Raw genomic sequence first — 18377 nt, forward strand, 5'->3', positions numbered from 1 at the left:
CAGACCGCATCACATCCCGCGTCACATCCCGCATCACATCCCGCATCACATCCCGCATCACATCCCGCATCACATCCCGCATCACTTCCCGCGTCACATCCCGCATCACATCCCGCATCACATCCCGTATCACATCCCGCATCACATCCCACATCACATCCGAACAGACCGCATCACATCCCGCATCACATCCCGCATCACATCCCGCATCACATCCCGTATCACATCCCGCATCACATCCCACATCACATCCGAACAGACCACATCACATCCCGCATCACATCCCACATCACATCCTGCATCACATCCCACATCACATCCGAACAGACCGCATCACATCCGAACAGACCGCATCACATCCTGCATCACATCCCGCATCACATCCTGCATCACATCCCGCATCACATCCTGCATCACATCCTGCATCACATCCCACATCACATCCCGCGGAGAAAAACCGTTCAAACGCAATGTCTGAGGACTGCAAGTAAACACTACGTTACATTACTTTTATTTATTTTTATTTATCCAAAGCGACGAACAAAAGTGCAAATCATGGTCATTGGAACAACTACAAAAAAACACAGGCTCGATAAGGAAACCCATGCTAGATATATTATTATAGTATCTGCTCTGGGCAGCATGTGCTTTCAGGATCATGGGATTTTCAACATCCTAAAAATACCCTGCAATTTCATTACAGTTGCATCCATTTGGCTTTTTATATCCATCCGACACGTATAGTGATTAGTAAACAATGCGTCAGAGGGGGAAACAAAACAAAACGATCTCATACAGTTGAAACTCATTTGTTCAGTTTGTTTTTAGCACCCGCAAACCAAATTTCTATTTATTTTCTATTCGCAATCAATGGCAAAATATATATGAAGTTAAAAAAAAAAGGATTGAAGAAGTTGTGGAAAATGGTGGACAATGCATTCATTTGTCTGAATGCATTCATGTGTCTGAAGTTCTTTATTTCTGTGTGCAGTTTGATTGGCTGAGGAAATGTCACAGGAGACACAGTACAGAGACAGGGGGTGTTATTGAGGAAGGAGGCGTGTCTGCACAGCGGGGTAATTGGCGGTGGGGGGGTAGGGGTGGGGGGGGGGGTGATTTTCAGGGCTAATCATGGCGCATGTAGCGTGATGCCCAAGCGTTCCAGTCACAGCCCACAGGCCCCGCCCACAGGCCCAGCGCTGTCAGACAGCTGAGCGCCGGCCGGCAGGAAGTCTCTGTCTCCTAGGAGACGGGCCGCGCTTCACCGTACCGCCCGAAGTCTGGGGGGTCGTGGGACGCGGCCCGAACTGCAGGAGGCCTGCTCAGGCGAAGCCGCCAAAAACACTAGCTTAGCGATGGGGAGGTGAACCAGACCGCAGAAAAGTATTTAAATCCAAAACAAATACGTATTTGATCCAGGTCTGGTCCCCATGGAAAGAGGCGGGGCGTGGGGAATCACTGGCGCCACCCGCAGGACCGGACTGGAACTTCGGGAGCAATGCCCATCCAGTAAAACGCAGATTTTACAACCACATCAGAGCGAGGAGCAGTGCTTCCACACACGGGGCATCTGGACAGCATAAAAACAGCATCTGGCCGTTGTGTTCGGCTACCAATTGTATACGAGCAACATTCCAAAACAGACTCCAACAGTATCCAAATGATTCATTTTGAAACCAAAAGGAACTGCGTTACTTCATAAAAATAATTAACAATACACAATAAACTCTATAACTGATAGACAAAACAGGACAAAAATGCATAGATGCATAACTATCTCTGCCACTAATGTGTGTCTGTGTAAGATAATGAATTTTATGATGAGGGAAAACACCCAGACACACAAACACTGTTTCTGTTTCCAAAACGGGCAATCAGAGATGCTTGCAGTACAACATAATGGACACATTAACCCCTCCCACTCACAAAAAGGAGTCAGGCTCACCGGTTCACTGAGACCACTGCAGTGTGCATAAATCCCGCTGGGCTGATTTCGTTACTGGAGGAATGTGAAAGAATGCATAATGTGAGAAAGAGATGGAAAAAAAGAGTCAAGGGAGGAGAGCTAGATGAGCAGCAGCCTGCCACCTGCAGAGACAAACATCTTCATAAAGCACAGCAGACAGACAGGTGCCACCTCCACGCACCACTCCTCATCAGGCACGATCAATACTATCGACTGCCCATTTGTTCAAAAACCCTCAGAGAACACTGACGGGAGAAGCAGCTGACAGTTCCACAGGCACTACATCACTATATATTCAGGCTTGACAATGAACATTTGTAGTAATTTGTGATCACTGTCTGGTCATTAATCAAAACGTATAGAACAGGAGCAGAGGTAGGGGCAGGAGCAGGGACAGGAGCCAGGACAGAGCAGGGACAGGGGCAGTAGCTGTGGTAGGGTGAGAAGCAGAGCAAGGGGCAGGAGCAGGGGCAGGGGCAGTGGTGGGGCAAGAGCAGGGGCAGAAGCAGAGGTAGGGGCAAAAGCAGGGGCAGGAGCAGTGGTAGGGGCAGAAGCAGGGTCAGAAGCAGTGGTAGGGGCAGGAGTAGTGGTAGGGGCAAGAGCTGGGGCAGGAGCAGAGGTAGGGGCAGGAGCATGGTCAGAAGCAGTGGTAGGGGAAGGAGCAATGGTAGGGGCAGTAGCTGTGGTAGGGTCAGAAGCAGAGGTAGGAGCAGGAGCAGACACAGGAGCCAGGACAGAGCAGGGACAGGGACAGGGGCAAGAGCAGTGGTAGGGGCAGGACAGGGCAGGGACAGAGGCAGGGGCAGTGGTTTGGGGACAGGACCGAGCAGGGACAGGGGCAGGGGCAGTGGTAGGGGCAAGACAGGGCAGGGACAGAGGCAGGGGCAGTGGTAGGGGCAGGTCAGAGGAGGGACAGGGGCAGGGGCAGTGGTAGGGGCAAGACAGGGCAGGGACAGGGGCAGAGGTAGTGGTAGGGGCAGGACAGGCCAGGGACAGGGGCAGGGGCAGTGGTAGGGGCAAGACAGGGCAGAGACAGAGGCAGGGGCAGTGGTAGGGGCAGGTCAGAGGAGGGACAGGGGCAGGGGCAGTGGTAGGGGCAAGACAGGGCAGGGACAGAGGCAGGGGCAGTGGTAGGGGCAGGACAGAACAGGAACAGGGGCAGGGGCAGTGGTAGGGGCAGGACAGGGCAGGGACAGGGGCAGAGGTAGTGGTAGGGGCAGGACAGGCCAGGGACAGGGGCAGGGGCAGTGGTAGGGGCAGGACAGGGCAGGGACAGAGGCAGGGGCAGGTTGGTCCAACACCAGGGCGGTGCACCTCCTGCTCTCACTGAACACTGTGGCTCAGCCCGGCCCAGCCCAGCCTGCTGCGCCCAGGGTGGCACCGCAGTCACTCCTGCAGCGTCTTCGCTGCTCCAGGGAGGACACTACAGCGCTGCTTCAGTGGCCGCACCATAAATATCCTCTCACCCCTTTTCCTAAATCAAAGCATTAAATGCCTGCGGGGTGGCAGTGGGGACTGCAGCATCTCATCTCATTTGTGGAGAGAGAGGGAGAGAGAGAGCGAGAGAAAGAGAGAGAGAGAGCGAGAGAAAGAGAGAGAGAGAGAGAGAGAGAAAGAGAGAGCTAGCTCCCGGTCTGAGAGAAGAGAATGGGGATTATACAGCATAATTTAAAGCTCATTTCCACTTCTCCAGCCACAGGCATCTCTGAGGATGAGGAACGGCCCGTGCTTACAGAGCAGAAAAGAAGAGAGGAAAACGAGGAGAAATGATGAAAGTAAGGAGTAATAAGCACTGTGACCCCTCCTTGATGAGCCCGCTCCCGCTGCCAGCAGAAAGTAAATTTAAAAAATAAAAGTTTTAGGAGCGGCTCCTCGGTCTGGGGCTCCATCAGCGGAACGTTTCAGTCACGTGACCCGAGGAAAAGAAGCCTCCGGCGGCGGCTGAGCAAAGCTAGCGTGTCTTAGCTAGCTGAGCAAAGCTAGCGTGTCTTAGCTAGCTGAGCAAAGCTAGCGTGTCTTAGCTAACTGAGCAAAGCTAGCGTGTCTTAGCTAGCTGAGCAAAGCTAGCGTGTCTTAGCTAGCTGAGCAAAGCTAGCGTGTCTTAGCTAACTGAGCAAAGCTAGCGTGTCTTAGCTAGCTGAGCTAGAGGAGCGCGCTGACAGGCAAAGGGGACAGGGCAGCAGCGCTCTGCGAAAAGCAGGGGGGGGGGGGGTTGGGGGGGGTGCAGCACAGAGCTACGCCTCATCAAAGCGCCCCGCCACTCACTCCCCGTCGCCACCGCCGCCGGCCCCCGTTACCCTCGGCCTGTTCCAGTTAACCACTGACCCGGCTCAATCTCGCCCTCGTAGCACACGGGCTAATTTTTGCCCCGTGTCAGCCAAGATCAGACGCCCGCCGCTCGACAATGTAATTCCCATTTATATTTGAAAACCCGTGTGCCTGACTGGACTGCTTCTCTAAATCAGGGTCAAGCTGAGTGAGTGGTTTCCAGATTTTTGTTGCCGTAGTTACGACCTCTTTTTACTAATCGCGCGCGTCAATTTTTGTAATCCGGCCATCCCCTCTCTCACTCTCCCTCTCAATGCTCGGCTCGATGGGGGCCAGGGGCCCTTCCCCACACGTTTTTCTTCTCCACACATCGACCCAGTTGAGCTCAAGCGATGAATGAAACTCTAGAATGTTCTATACATGACAATACATCCAGACGCTTTTCTAAAGCTCCCTTTCAGGTTCCCCTTGCAAAAGAGATTTCGATCTCAATCGGGTTTTTTTCCGGGTTAAATCAAGGTTTTTTTTCAAAAGCTGAGAACAAAATTGATATAAATTGATATAAAACAAACAAAAACAAAAAATCCAGGTTACCCAGGAAGTAAATGCAACACTGTGGCATCCCTTCACTGCAGTGGCCTGTCCAGTTCGTTCAGTCAAACGCAGCACCACAGGGTAATTCAAGACTAATTGCACTACTAAACAGCTAACTGTGCTACCAAACTGCTAAACGGCTAACTGTACTACCAAACTGCTAAACAGCTAACTGTGCTACCAAACTGCTAAACGGCTAACTGTGCTACCAAACTGCTAAACGGCAGCTGTTCTCACGACTTTTCATAATGCAAACTGAACCGTCCCCGAACCCGCGCTGGAACCCGTGATAACGAGGCCTCAGAAACAGCACAGGCCAGATGAGCGCAGGCCGGATGAGCGCAGCCGCGTGTTTCCCAGACGGCACGCAGGCTCCACGCAGAGCTGCTGCGCTCTGAGCCGTGACTGATGCTCAGCGTCCCCACAGCACAGCACAGCACAGCAGGGGGGACGGGCACACCAGACCGCTCCAACAGCCCGAAAGAGCAAAGAGCAAACAGCGCAGGGTGGGAGAGAGAGAGAATGATCATCACCGTCTGCCACGTATGTGTGTGTGTGTGTGTGCATGTGTGTGTGCGTGCATGCTTGTGTGTGTGTGTGTGTGTGTGTGTGTGTGTGTGTGCATTCTTGTGTGTGTAACAGGTGCACATGTGTGCATGTGTGTGTGTGTGTGTGTGTGTGTAACAGGTGCACGTGTGTGCATGTGTGTGCGTGTGTGTGTGTGTGTGTATATATAAAGCGTACACCACTCTTTTTCCAGACGCGGCTGTGCTTAAGCTCACCTCTCTCTGGCTCAGGATGAGAAATGTAAAGCAGCAAAGCACTATGGGAACAGATCCTTCAGCCAACAGCCTTCCCACACTTCTCACTATCACAGCAGTAATCTGGCCGTCCGGTACCCCCAAAACCGCCTCCTTCGGTCCCGTCAGCTCCTTGAGCGCAACAGCAAACCCTTAAGGAGATCTTAAAAAGGGGTTCCAAACGCTCGTCTGAAGAAACGCCGGGGGTTGGAGAGCAGAGACTGCGGCTCTCTCTCTCCCCGAGTGCTCGCGCTAGCGTGTCCTGGAGCTAACCTCCACGGTCGCCGTGCAGTTGCCGTGCAGTTGCCGTGCAGGCTGATACCAGAGGCAGGAGCAACGTAGCACTGCCAAATCAATAATGCATTACAGCCTGTAGTTTGGCCTTTCGACAACCGCTGACACAAACAGCGTATCGGTTTAGAGGGGCGAGAGCCAGCTCCTTTTACTCTGAGCCCTCCTTGTCTTTGAGGGTTTTTGCTCTTGGGTCACCTTAATAAGGGGCATGATGGCCTTTGCAGAGCCCCTGACACCAACGCTCGCTGGTCTGGGAAGGACAGCAAGCTCTGCCTCACCATGGCAACACAACCTGGGTTCGGATAATACGATGAACTAAAACCAGACTAAATCCCGATCCATAAACCGAAGCTACGTCTACGAAACGGCAGCTGGCCTCTCCTTGCTTGCTCAATTCCACCTCCTTATAATATCGATTTCGCTGCACTACCCAGCTGCAGATTCCACCACATCACCACTCCTGTCATTTGTCTCTACACCCATACATTATCTCTGCATCTACAAATGAGAGTGACAAGGGGACGACAGTCAGCTCATAAAAGCACAAGCGCACATATATCTGAAGATATGATCTAATCGGACTGCCTGCCAAATGCCCCGCGTACCTGAACATTCCGTGCGTGGTTGCTAGGGAACGTCGCCGCTGAAACACAAGTGTGTTTTGAGCGATCAGCCATTTTTTCAAGTAGTGCCGTGAGCCCAAGAAGGCTTAGAGAGTCGAGTTCCAACATTAGTAAATATTTCAAGAGCACTTATATCCCCCCCCCCTTCCCGAGTTGGCACAATGAGCCTTTGGTCCCGGGTGTCCCGCTGAATGAGGGAATGGAATCTGGGCTCTCGAGTGACAGGCAGACAGTGCAGCGTGTGTCATGTGCTCGCAGACCTGGCGACCCCCCCCCCCCCCCCCCCGCGACACAGTGCCTTTACATTACTATTAAAGGCATTGTGACTTACACACCTTTTTACACAGCATTTACATCGTATCCAATTATACAGCTAGATATATACTGAAGCAATGCAGGGTACAACACCTTGCTCAAGGGTACCACAGCAGTGTCCTAGTGGGCCTATATATTGCGACCTTTAGGATACAAAAGACATTTAGGACCAGCTCCTTACCCATTATTATTCTAGATGGCCGCTTTGCACTCACATACTGATGACACATCACATGCTTGCCACCAGACCCCATTCAGTTCTCCGCATCTTCTTACCAGGTTGCCAGATAAAGGGTACAAAATGCTACAGCCACAACCTTTCATCCCCCCCCCCCACTGCCTCTCCCAAAGACACAGTTGCAGTCTTACTGTTGTGTCTCTCACGGCAGGTCATCAATTATGATCCGTCGGTGTGTACATCATTAAAGCATCTACTTAAAACCCAGGGAAAGTTTTCTCCCATCAGTGCAAGTGTACATGAACAGAAGCCGTTCAGGGTGAGCACCACACGAACGCACGAGCAAGAGTTCATCTGGTGCCCTAAGTCTGTCGAGCCTGGACTGGCGCAACGATACCACTCATGACATAATGCATGAGAACAGGCCTCTCTGACTCAGTGTTCCATCCGAAGTGCGATTCTCAGCACATACGAGATATGAAGAACGGTATCTGCGGTGACAGGTCCACGCACAGGCTCAGAGGCAAGCCCTCCGTGCCTGCCTGGTCTGTTCCACAGGCTAGCGTTGAAGGAACGCGCCACCTTCTGGTCAGAAGTGTAAGCGGGCTCTTTGATGAAAATACTGAACTTGCATTTTTTTCAAAATCAGAACAAAAAAAGATTTTAAAAAAGCAAAGGGGTTAAAATGTATTCACGAGAAACATTGAAATTCACATTGAAACGCGGTGACTATTTATTCAACAAATGATATTTATCAAACAGTCGGTTGAAAAGCAGCATGCCGAGTCTGAAAAATAGACAAAAAAATTTTATTAGATGTGTTTCCTCTCTGAAACCAAAATCATGCAAGAGGAACTTGATGGAAAATTATACTTGGCACATCGCTTTTCCTCCAGCAAATAAGCTCTAGTTGGTCCGTTGTTAAACACTGCCCTCTACTGCCAAGGAAAAAACATTGCAGTCCAGAAAACGCACAAACCCAAGGGAACTTTGTGTCAGTATGTTTTTGTTACGAAACTAAACTATTGTCAGTATTGTCTTGGGCCCCAAAAAAAAGATCTCATATTGGGCCCCACCACCCAACCCTCCTGTCAGTCAGGGCCCCAGGAAGCATCCTAAAGTCCCCCACCCAAAATACAACACCTCTGCTTACACTAAATACATTTTCATATTTTTCATGCTTTTCATTTTGGAGTTGAATCCTTATTTATGCACTGTAGGAAAAGGAAGACTATGGAGAATAAGGTTTTATATACACCACGACTTTATCATTTTAGATGAAATCTGATAACTACTGACCTCACAAAGAAATTATATTTGGGAATTTCAGCATGTGTATTCAAACTGAACCCTTAATTTTTAAAATTTAGAATATGTTCACTTACATTAAAGGAATGGTAATTTTAAATGCAACGCATAACCTGCAGGGCAATGATCTTCAAATGTGCCTTTATGCTATTATTGCTGAGCTTTTTAGATATCTTTGTACAGACCTATTTTCAGTTACTGTATTCACAGCATAAAATAATCTAATCACATAATAATTATATATATATATATATACTTTCATGGTAAAAACTGACTTTGTATAATTGATTATTTAAATTATAATGCTAGTTATTAGTGCATGACGCTGCTTGGCATTGCGAAACGCTCCAGCAAAAAGACAGCAGTGCAAACTGTGCAAACCTGCGAAGCACGTCCTGCATACCGATTACGTACTGAAACGAAAGAAGCGAACGCGTCGGCTAATTCTCCCACATCATTAAAACGGAGCGATCAATGAAACCGCACTAACAAGCCTGCTTACACGGGCATAATGGCATTACACTACACCGAGGAGATCAACAGACCCAGAAACGGAATCAATGGTGTCGTCCACGGCACGTAAATAAAAGTTTAAAGTCAAAGTCAAACGGTATGAGACGTTGACATGACTGGTAACCGCACGCGCACACAGAGCAGAGCACCACGTGCCGCAGCAGCACTGAAATTAGCACATCACGCATTCACACCGGTAATGAGCCTGTCACACTGCACTAAATCACACACCCACACGACGTACGACAACGCCAACGGGCAAATTGCTATTTGTATTCCAGAGCCCAGATGCGAAACAATTCATTACATTAACGAGAAATAATAACTTGGAAACAGCCAGTGTGACTTCTGGGCAGCAAATTGATAAGCCACTCTCTCTATTTACCTGCACAATCACAAGCATGTTATGTATCACCTGCTGTGGATGACATAGCTATATGTATCATCTGCTGTCTGTGAGTGTGTGTGATGTGGATGACATAGCTATATGTATCACCTGCTGTCTGTGTGTGTGTCTGTGAGTGTGTGTGATGTGGATGACATAGCTATATGTATCACCTGCTGTCTGTGAGTGTGTGTGATGTAGATGACATAGCTATATGTATCACCTGCTGTCTCTGTGTGTGTGTGTGTGTGTGATGTGGAGGACATAGCTATATGTATCACCTGCTGTCTGAGTGTATGTGTGTGTGATGTGGAGGACATAGCTATATGTATCACCTGCTCTGTGTGTGTGTGTGTGTGTGTGATGTGGAGGTCATAGCTATATGTATCCCCTGCTGTGAGTGTGTGTGTGTGTGTGCGTGTGTGTGTGTGTGTGTGATGTGGAGGACATGGCCACAGCAGAGCTTTAATGAGCATGACTCATTCTCTAAAGCCATCACTGCACTGCACATCTTGAGGACATACAACCCCACTGACCATCTCTCTGCGCTGCTGTTGTTCTAACAGAGCCATGTCTGACCCCTTACCCAGACCATTGACACCCATCCCACTGTTTAAGTGGGTATCCTTCATGTCTCAATTTTGGTGGATTTGGCGCCATCTGTGGTGACTGGTGGTTTCACACTCCTGCCACCCGTGCTCCGTTTTAAAACGAAGCTCTTAAGAGCACACTGAGTGCTTTTTTTTTTTTTTCTTAGAAGACAATCCAGTGATAGCGTATTTTTGAGAAATAAGATTTCCTAGAGACAACAAACAATGTCGTCTGATGCGGAAATATTAAGCAGCATATCAAACCAAATTGTAAAGAAGCTTTTTTTTATATTTTAGACGCTTGCTCTGTCGCATTCGCCATTCAAGTTCCTGTGCTTGCATCATCATATTTGAATATTTTGCGGGCTTGTCACACCCAACACCCCCAGTGGAAAATCAGCTTATACAGAGGAGAAATTTCAGAATGCAAACACTATCGAAATGATATTGCTACAAATATTCCAGTGTGAAAAGGCACATGGCATTATTGAATATGAAAAAATTACAGATTCCCACTTTAAAAATCTTGTCCACGTACGGACATTTAAGAGTCAAATGGACCGAAATATTGAAACATCCGCTTTCCTTGTTTACAGCCAGAGGGGCACGGTCAACGCACAGAGCGCTAACGTGCTAAGCGCTAACGTGCTACAGTCAGGAAGGTGACGTACAGTACGCCCTAGAGTCTCACTTTGGGGCTCACCAGTCACTGGTGAGGGTGGCATGAGAGCAACATAACTGAATCCAAAAAGGGGGGGGGGGGGGGGGCGGTTGGGGGGGCTCCCATCTCACCCAAAGTACCTGATAGTAGTATCCATTGTCTGTTTCGTACGCTCGCCGGCCAATGCTGGGGGTCCCCAGCGAGGTCTTCAGGAGCTCCTCGCAGCCTGAAACACAGGATAGGATGAAAAGATCAGGACCATCTCACATCATCATCCGGACCAAATACGGCATTTAACAGCAAAACAAGTTTTTATTAAAAAAAAAACATCAAACTCGCAGACAACTGTGAATGTACCGACACAGAACAGAACAACGGCTGTTGCTGTTTCCAGTACGACGCTGTCAAATCTGTACTCATTGTATTCAGAGGGACTATGAGTTACACGGGGTGGTTAAGTCAATACTGGAGACACTTAAATAACTGTACCGTTTTTGCATTAGAAGCTCTTTCCGACGCACTGGCAGTGCATTGAGGTGTGGGCTTTGTAATATGCCAGATAACAAAAGTATGGTAGTAAAAAAGGAGAAGAACATTGCATAAGTGGGCTAAAATGGAGCATACATACATTGGGAGCGATTACCGCCAAAGCGGAGCCACGCGAGCCTTAGTAACGATCTCCATGGTTACTTATTAGCTGAAGAAACAGGAGGATGTATGCAGCAGATTATTGGATGTGTAAGGGGAATTTTTCCAAAGAGCTTTATGCTTGCGTAGAAACGAGTTGGAAACTGTACGGATATCGGGCTGTGGGTCAGCATTGCCATGCTATCGTGTACCTCACATACCCAGCTCCAGCCAAATGGCTGAAGCTGAGCTTGTATGGGCTTGGTTACTGCTTGGATACGAGCCGTCCTGGGACGACTAAGTTGCGGCTGGAAGTGTTGTCGGTGGGACAGTAGGGAGCGATCTTCCCTCTGGTCAAATAAATCCCGATACCCCAGTGCAGTGACGGGGACATGCTGTAGAGGACACTGTTAAACCAAGGGAAATAATCCTATGACACTTATTACAAAGAGTAGGGGGGTTCCCGGTGTCCTTGCTGAATTTGGAACCTCCCAACCTAATCAGCCCCAAGTTTATTTGGCTAAAGATTGTCCATTCCCTCTCTACCTCAGCTGACGTGTGGTGAGCGTTCTGGTTCAAAATGAATGGCTGCCGTGAATCACCCAGATGGGTGCTACACATTGTCGGTGGTTGAGGTTGAGTTTCCCCCTCATCACATGCGAAGCGCCTTGAGTTTGTGAGAAAAGTGCCACATAAATGCAAAGCATTACTGCTATTGTCCAGTTCACCAACATGGCTACTAGGATTCTCAGAGCCGTAGCCTGACCACGGAAAGTGAGGAACAGAGCTACATGCAGAGCTGCCAAAGGGTTTACACACACAGGCCTAAAGGCTCAGACTCAGCCCAGCACGACCGGCTTCCGCCTATTCTCTGCATTTCCATTCTGTCCTGTCAAAGCCATCTGTCCAACCTCCACTCTGTGCATAAATCATTTACAAGCTTCTGCTCTGAAAGTCATCACCACATTATCCCTAGTATAGGCTGAAGCTGCTTGGGGGAAAAAAAAATAAAAATTCCAGCTCATAGAGCGAGAGGTATTTCCAAGGACACATGACGGAATGCTGAAAACTACTTTCTTTGTGGCAAGGGGAGTGGGGGGGAGGGGGGGGTAATATGGTTTGACCGCTCAGAAGGTCCATCGAACAATTACAGGACTCAGTTTTCTCTCTTTTATGTTCCCATGCATTCATTATTTATCACGTCTCAGCCACACGACCCCGCGCACGCATGCGCAGAGGAGGAGCAGTGACAAGGAGGGAAAAATAAGTGAAAACACATGAATTAGTAACAGCCTGAGAGAAAGGAGCAACTCCCTGCCTCGTGGGGTATGGAAGCGGAATTCCATACCCCAATTCTGTGCACAGACAGACGCCATTTTAGCCTGTGTTTTGGTGGTCTTTGAGCTGCGTTACCTGCCCAGGCAATGCCAGCTTCAAAAAAAAAAAAAAAAAGTCGCACAGTCACAGACACAAAACTCTTTGGACAAGTGAGCAGCAGGAGGTAATGAACTCAGGCCCAAAAGCACTGGATATTTCCAAGCTCCAAAGCGCTCATTAATGCAATGAAGAGTGAGAAAGTCCATGACGGAAAAACCCTCCCTCTGTCCGCACTGTGTGGTTTAATCAGCCTAGACGTGGCTCTTAATCAGTGGACTCCACATGGGCATCCGGGCATGTTGCCCGACGCCGCCTGGGCTGTGCCAGTCCTGTTTAGCCCCTGGCTGTGCCCTGGCACACACAGTACAGTACACACACAGTCGGTACGCGCCGGGATAGAGGCTGCCACCTCTCTCACCAACACCCGTAGCTATCGGCAATTGCCTGGAAACAACTTCCATTTGCCTGACCCTGTCCTGCACGGCACTGAGCGTCTGTTACTCCAGCACGCTCAGCACTCTCTGACCTCCTGACCCTGTCCTGCACGCTCAGCACTCTCTGACCTCCTGACCCTGTCCTGCACGGCACTGAGCGTCTGTTACTCCAGCACGCACAGCACTCTCTGACCTCCTGACCCTGTCCTGCACGCTCAGCACTCTCTGACCTCCTGACCCTGTCCTGCATGGTACTGAGCGTCCGTTAGTCCAGCACACTGTGTACTGTCTGACCTCCTGACCCTGTCCAGCACGCTCAGTACTGTCTGACCTCCTCACAGGGAACAGAGGAGTGCTTACTCTACAGCGTTCTGCGGCACGCCCCCGGGCTCAGTTCAGTACTCCAGAAGGCAGCATTAATAATGGAAAAACAGTCCGGATTTCTCTGGCTGCCGGACACTTTTGACCACATTCTGCTAGTTTTCAAAAAACCTCAGGCTCTCAAAGCAGCCAAATCAATCTCACTACTGTACCATAGATGTGCTCTCTAGATCGCTCCTATCGATGAGCGAAGAATTCCCTCACGGGAGAGGGAGCAAAGCGATGGGATGCTTTCTGAAAACACAAACTGTAAGATTCTGCCTCGTTCTGCTTGCTCACACAGTTTTTTAAGGAGGCCAATTTATGAGCGGTTATATCAGGGCAGTTGTAATATTGATTTCGAAATGAAAAGCGAAAGTGTTGTGATTTCATGGCTGGCGAGGGATTACTGAAGCACAGCCTGGCACTAAAAATATCCCAAATAAGACAGATACAAGTACGAACCTTAGGTATGCACATAAATTGCAATGCTTACCACCTGCGGTTATATTAGGAGGTAAATACCTGGATGTCAGCTCTAAGCACCTAGCCACCACGACTGCAACGCAATGAAAAACCCAATTCTTTAACTCACAGGAAAGGACGATTCCACTGTCTGTTAATTAGAGGTACATTACGAGACTTGGCGGCACGGTGGTGCAGTGGGTAGCACTGTCGCCTCACAGCAAGGAGGTCGTGGGTTTGAATCTCGGGTTGGGGCCTTTCTGTGTGGAGTCTGCATGTTCTCCCCGTGTCGGCGTGGGTTTCCTCCGGGCACTCCGGTTTCCTCCCACAGTCCAGAGACATGCAGGTTAGGCTAATTGGAGACTCTAAATTGCCCAAAGTTGTGAGTGTGTGAGTGAACGGTGTGTGTGCCCTGCGACAGATTGGCGGCCTGTCCAGTGTGTATTTCTGCCTCTCGCCCAATGCACGCTGGGATAGGCTCCAGCCTACAACGACAACGACAGCGACGACGACAACGACAGCGACGACAACAACGACAGCGACGACAGTGGCAGTATTGTGGTCCGTGCGTGAAATAAACCGTGTGCATCATACACCTCTGTGCCTCATGTGTGGTTCATTGGGACTTGTTACAATGACCCTTATCAAACTCTCACCTAAAGCTGAAAATCTAAGACGCAATCCAATGGAAGAGTGAAAAAGTAAAGGAAATGATGTCATAGACGCCCCTGTTCCCCGTGCGCTCTTACCTTTGATGGCGAACACTCCGTGGCAGAAGTCTCTGAAGCTGATGCGCCCCTGTGCGTTGGGGTCCAGGTATCTGGACAGCTTCTTCACCTGGAGGACAGGAACCAGCATGAGAACGCATCACGTTCACAAGCCCCACCCTGCTCCACATGCTGCTCTAATTACATCACCATGGTGACGACGATTCCTGGCTCATGCGGCCAGATTTAAGGAGTGAGAGACGAACACAAGCACTAGATCAGATTTACCACAGACATCACCCGTACAAGCACCCGATCAGATTTACCACAGACATCACCCGTACAAGCACTAGATCAGATGTACCACAGACATCACCCGTACAAGCACTAGATCAGATATACCACAGACATCACCTGCACAAGCACTAGATCAGGCACTCAAACACAGGCTCCCTCTGCCTCAACACATCAGAAATGTAAATGGTAAATGGACTGCATTTATATAGCGCTTTTATCCAAAGCGCTTTACAATTGATGCCTCTGATTTGCCAGAGACAGTTAGGGATTAGGTGTCTTGCTCAAGGACACTTCGACACGCCCAGGGCGAGGTTTTGAACCGGTAACCCTCCGACTGCCAGACAATCGATCTTACCTCCTGAGCTATGTCACCCCTGTTTATCTCTCCTGCTGCTTCTGTTAGGAATTCACTTTCAATCTGCAGTGCGTTTTATGTCATCGGCAAGCCATTTCTCCAGATGTGACATGTTAGGTTGGAGTGGGGGGGGGGGGGTCATGGACAAGAGCAGAGGTGCAGGGTGCTATAGAGTGGCGTGAGGCTAGCGGGTCTAAGGATAACAAAACACACCAGCCCTCCAGTGTGCCCCTCTAGTAAAAGCGCCAGAATGAGGGCGACTTCATCTGCAGTTCTGAATAATGAATCAGGTTTACACGAGGCTCCTGGGCTCCCAGAGCAGACTGAGAGCTCTGCGCAGGAGAAGGGCCTTCTGCGTTCAGAGAGCAGCTGAACACCCTGACGCACAGGAGAAGGGCCTCCTGCTTTCAGAGAGCAGCTGAACACCCTGACGCACAGGAGAAGGGCCTCCTGCCTACAGAGAGCAGCTGAACACCCTGACGCACAGGAGAAGGGCCTCCTGCCTACAGAGAGCAGCTGAACACCCTGACGCACAGGAGAAGGGCCTCCTGCTGTCAGAGAGCAGCTGAACACCCTGCACAGGAGTTATAGGAGGAATACAAGTTACAAACTAAAACACAAACCAAAACAAACAAAAACCCGCAAAGTTCACAAAACAAGAAAAGATCTCCACAAAACCACAAACCACACACACAAAATCCCAACATGACAAGCCCAAAGAAGACCCCTTCAGCCTCTTACTGCAGGGCTTATGTTGGCCACAGGCAGGTGGAGGCAATCAGGCAATCAAGCAATTAGCCTCAGCTGCGCTACCCAGACAAGCAGAGGCAGGGGGATGTAACAGATGGCCACTGCAGTACAGTAATTCTGTACACTTAACCATTTTCTAATTGATTTTGAGGTATGCTTGGGAGCTTTGTCTTGTGGAAGAATTCATTTACAGGCAAATTTAATCTTACTGGGGAGGGGGTATACATAATATACTTTCAGTGGCAATGCACTGCTGTTGCTAGGGAGACAGGCTTGTGGAAATCCAGCACATTAGCATCTGGCTCTTCGGTCACACGGCATGTTGGGTATGATATCTACGTACGAGGCCCCAGCTGTCTGAGTGCTGACTGGCAGATGTGTGTCCCTAAGCCTGCAATCCGTTACAGAACATCTGGGTCAAACGGCGGGATTTCTGTGGAAAAGGGTCACAGGTCTGGGACACTGAAAAAAAAAAAAAAAAAAAAAAACCCCAGGAGTGAAAAAAAATAAGGACACCAGATTAGATTATTTACTTCCAACTGGAAAAGATTATTTTTCTGATCGTCCGTGTCTGGAGCTGCCGCTGGTTCACCCCACATGCAGAGAAATCAGCCTGATCCTGAGGGCACGAAAGCAGGCCGCTGGGCTGTGAGCGGTCCGGAGGGGTCCCAGACAGAGGCCGCTCAGTCCCACAGGGGACACGGCACTGAGAAATGGGGCTGAGCCAGTGACCCAGCCTGCTTTCCCAAAATTCAATAAAATTCAATTCAATTCAATTTTATTTGCATAGCGCTTTTTTACAGAGAACTGTCACACAAGACACTTTACAGAGTAGCCAGGCAGGAAGACAGAGCAAAAAGAGCAAGCAGAGCAAACACCAGGCCTGAACCCCCAGATAGCAGGTACGTAAGGTAAAAAAAAAACTCCCAGTGAGGAGAAAACCCTCAAACGGTGGTCAGAAAAAACTCCCCAATGGGAAGAAATTTCGCGAGGAACCCAGCTAGGGGGAGCCCGTCCTCCACTGGCCAGCCTGGTGTAAAGTAGTAGTCAGCAAATAAAATGGGTTGAACAGGTTACAGCTGAGGTGAAAGCTAACAGGAATAGGAGAAGAAACCCCACGTGACGAGGTTTGGGTCAAAGCTCGAAGGGAAACTATTTGATGTTAGCACATATTCAAATATTCAGATTCCACAAATCAAGTCGAAAAGCTGCACACGATGTTGTACCATCCGTATGCACACTGCCAGCACTTACAGTCAACCGCGAGAGCAAGCGGCAAGCGACAGGATCTTATTTAATACTGAGACAGGAGATTTGAGTCCACCTGAATGAGAACACCAAGTAAAGACTCACAAAGGAGGTCGGTAATTGAGCGACGCTGACTTGAAGTGGCGATCCCTCTTTGTCAGGCATGAATCAGCACTCTCTGAACGGCACTCAAATGACTCTTCAACCAGACACTTAATAAGCATTAATAAGTGAGAAACCTCGGGGGCAGTTATTTTCTAAAGGCCAGTTCAGATGACTCGCGACGAGACGAAACGGTTTTAGAACGTTGCAGAGAAAACTGCAGCGGTGTGAACGGGTTAGTCGCAGAGCGTCTGAAGCCGTTGCCTGGGGTCTCAGAAGACCCACCTTGTTCAAATCGCCAAGTGCAGTTTTTAGAACGTTTGCAATCAGACGTCTTGGAATTTTGCAAGTTGCATCCAGCCTCGTTGCGAATCACTGATCTTAACTGGCCTTAAGACTCACCAGCGTGAGTGACATGTGCTGGAGTTGCAGCCTTTTAGAGCTCTGCATGCTCCTCATGGCTCTCCTGGGCCTACCCTTCCCCCGCCACCCCCCCCTCCCCCCCCCCCACCCCACCCCACCCCCCGGGAGCCCCTGACCCTCCCTCTGTCCACACCGAACTGGGCCAAAGCTTCTCAAAATGGACTGTTTGATGATGTCTTAGTTGCAGGCCTTCGGACCGAAACGCAAAAGCCTCTTATTTTGCTCGTCATTGAACGCTTTTAACGAGCAGGTGAGCAGATGGAAGTAACTGCAGTGGGGAACGAACGAGACCCTAGATTTAACAAGCTGTATCAGGATTCTAAATTCAGGCTGGTAAACAATTCATTTGAGATCTGAATGGGGGAGGGGGCACTACAATAGAGCCCATGCAAAGAAAAAAGATTCACGCAGTGAATGCACCAAAGGAAGGAGAAAAAACGTGTACCATTTTATTCAGAAGGTCTTTCATCCCAGTTCTGGATAAATTATAAAGCTTAAAACGTAGCATTCCTTTGGCATACACACATACAAACACACAAATAAGTTCACATTTGCACGCACAGAGCAAATTATTGTTGAAAATCCCACCCCCGTGGTGTGCAATGTCTCCAGAAGGATTCACACAGTGTCAGTGTGTCCATCAAGCTCAGCAGAGGTGACCTCACCCCATTCAAATCAGGAAGTACAGCTCACTCGCTGCACAAAGCCGCCTGCGAGCCAGCCATTCAAATTCAAAG

General features: G+C 49.3%; 1 protein-coding gene across 1 annotated transcript in view; it reads right to left on the reverse strand.

The window, feature by feature from the left end:
- The window catches only part of LOC118220171 (rab11 family-interacting protein 4A-like), a 45706-nt gene that overhangs the window by 19065 nt on the left and 8264 nt on the right, over window positions 1-18377 (reverse strand). The window contains exons 2-3 of the mRNA XM_035403861.1: window positions 14508-14595; window positions 10636-10721 (exon numbers count right to left, since the gene is read on the reverse strand). Coding sequence (XP_035259752.1) covers window positions 10636-10721; window positions 14508-14595 — 174 coding nt within the window. The remainder of the gene's footprint in view (window positions 1-10635; window positions 10722-14507; window positions 14596-18377) is intronic.

The sequence above is a fragment of the Anguilla anguilla genome, chromosome 2 (genome assembly GCF_013347855.1).
Source record: "Anguilla anguilla isolate fAngAng1 chromosome 2, fAngAng1.pri, whole genome shotgun sequence".
Classification (NCBI taxonomy): Eukaryota; Metazoa; Chordata; class Actinopteri; order Anguilliformes; family Anguillidae; genus Anguilla; species Anguilla anguilla.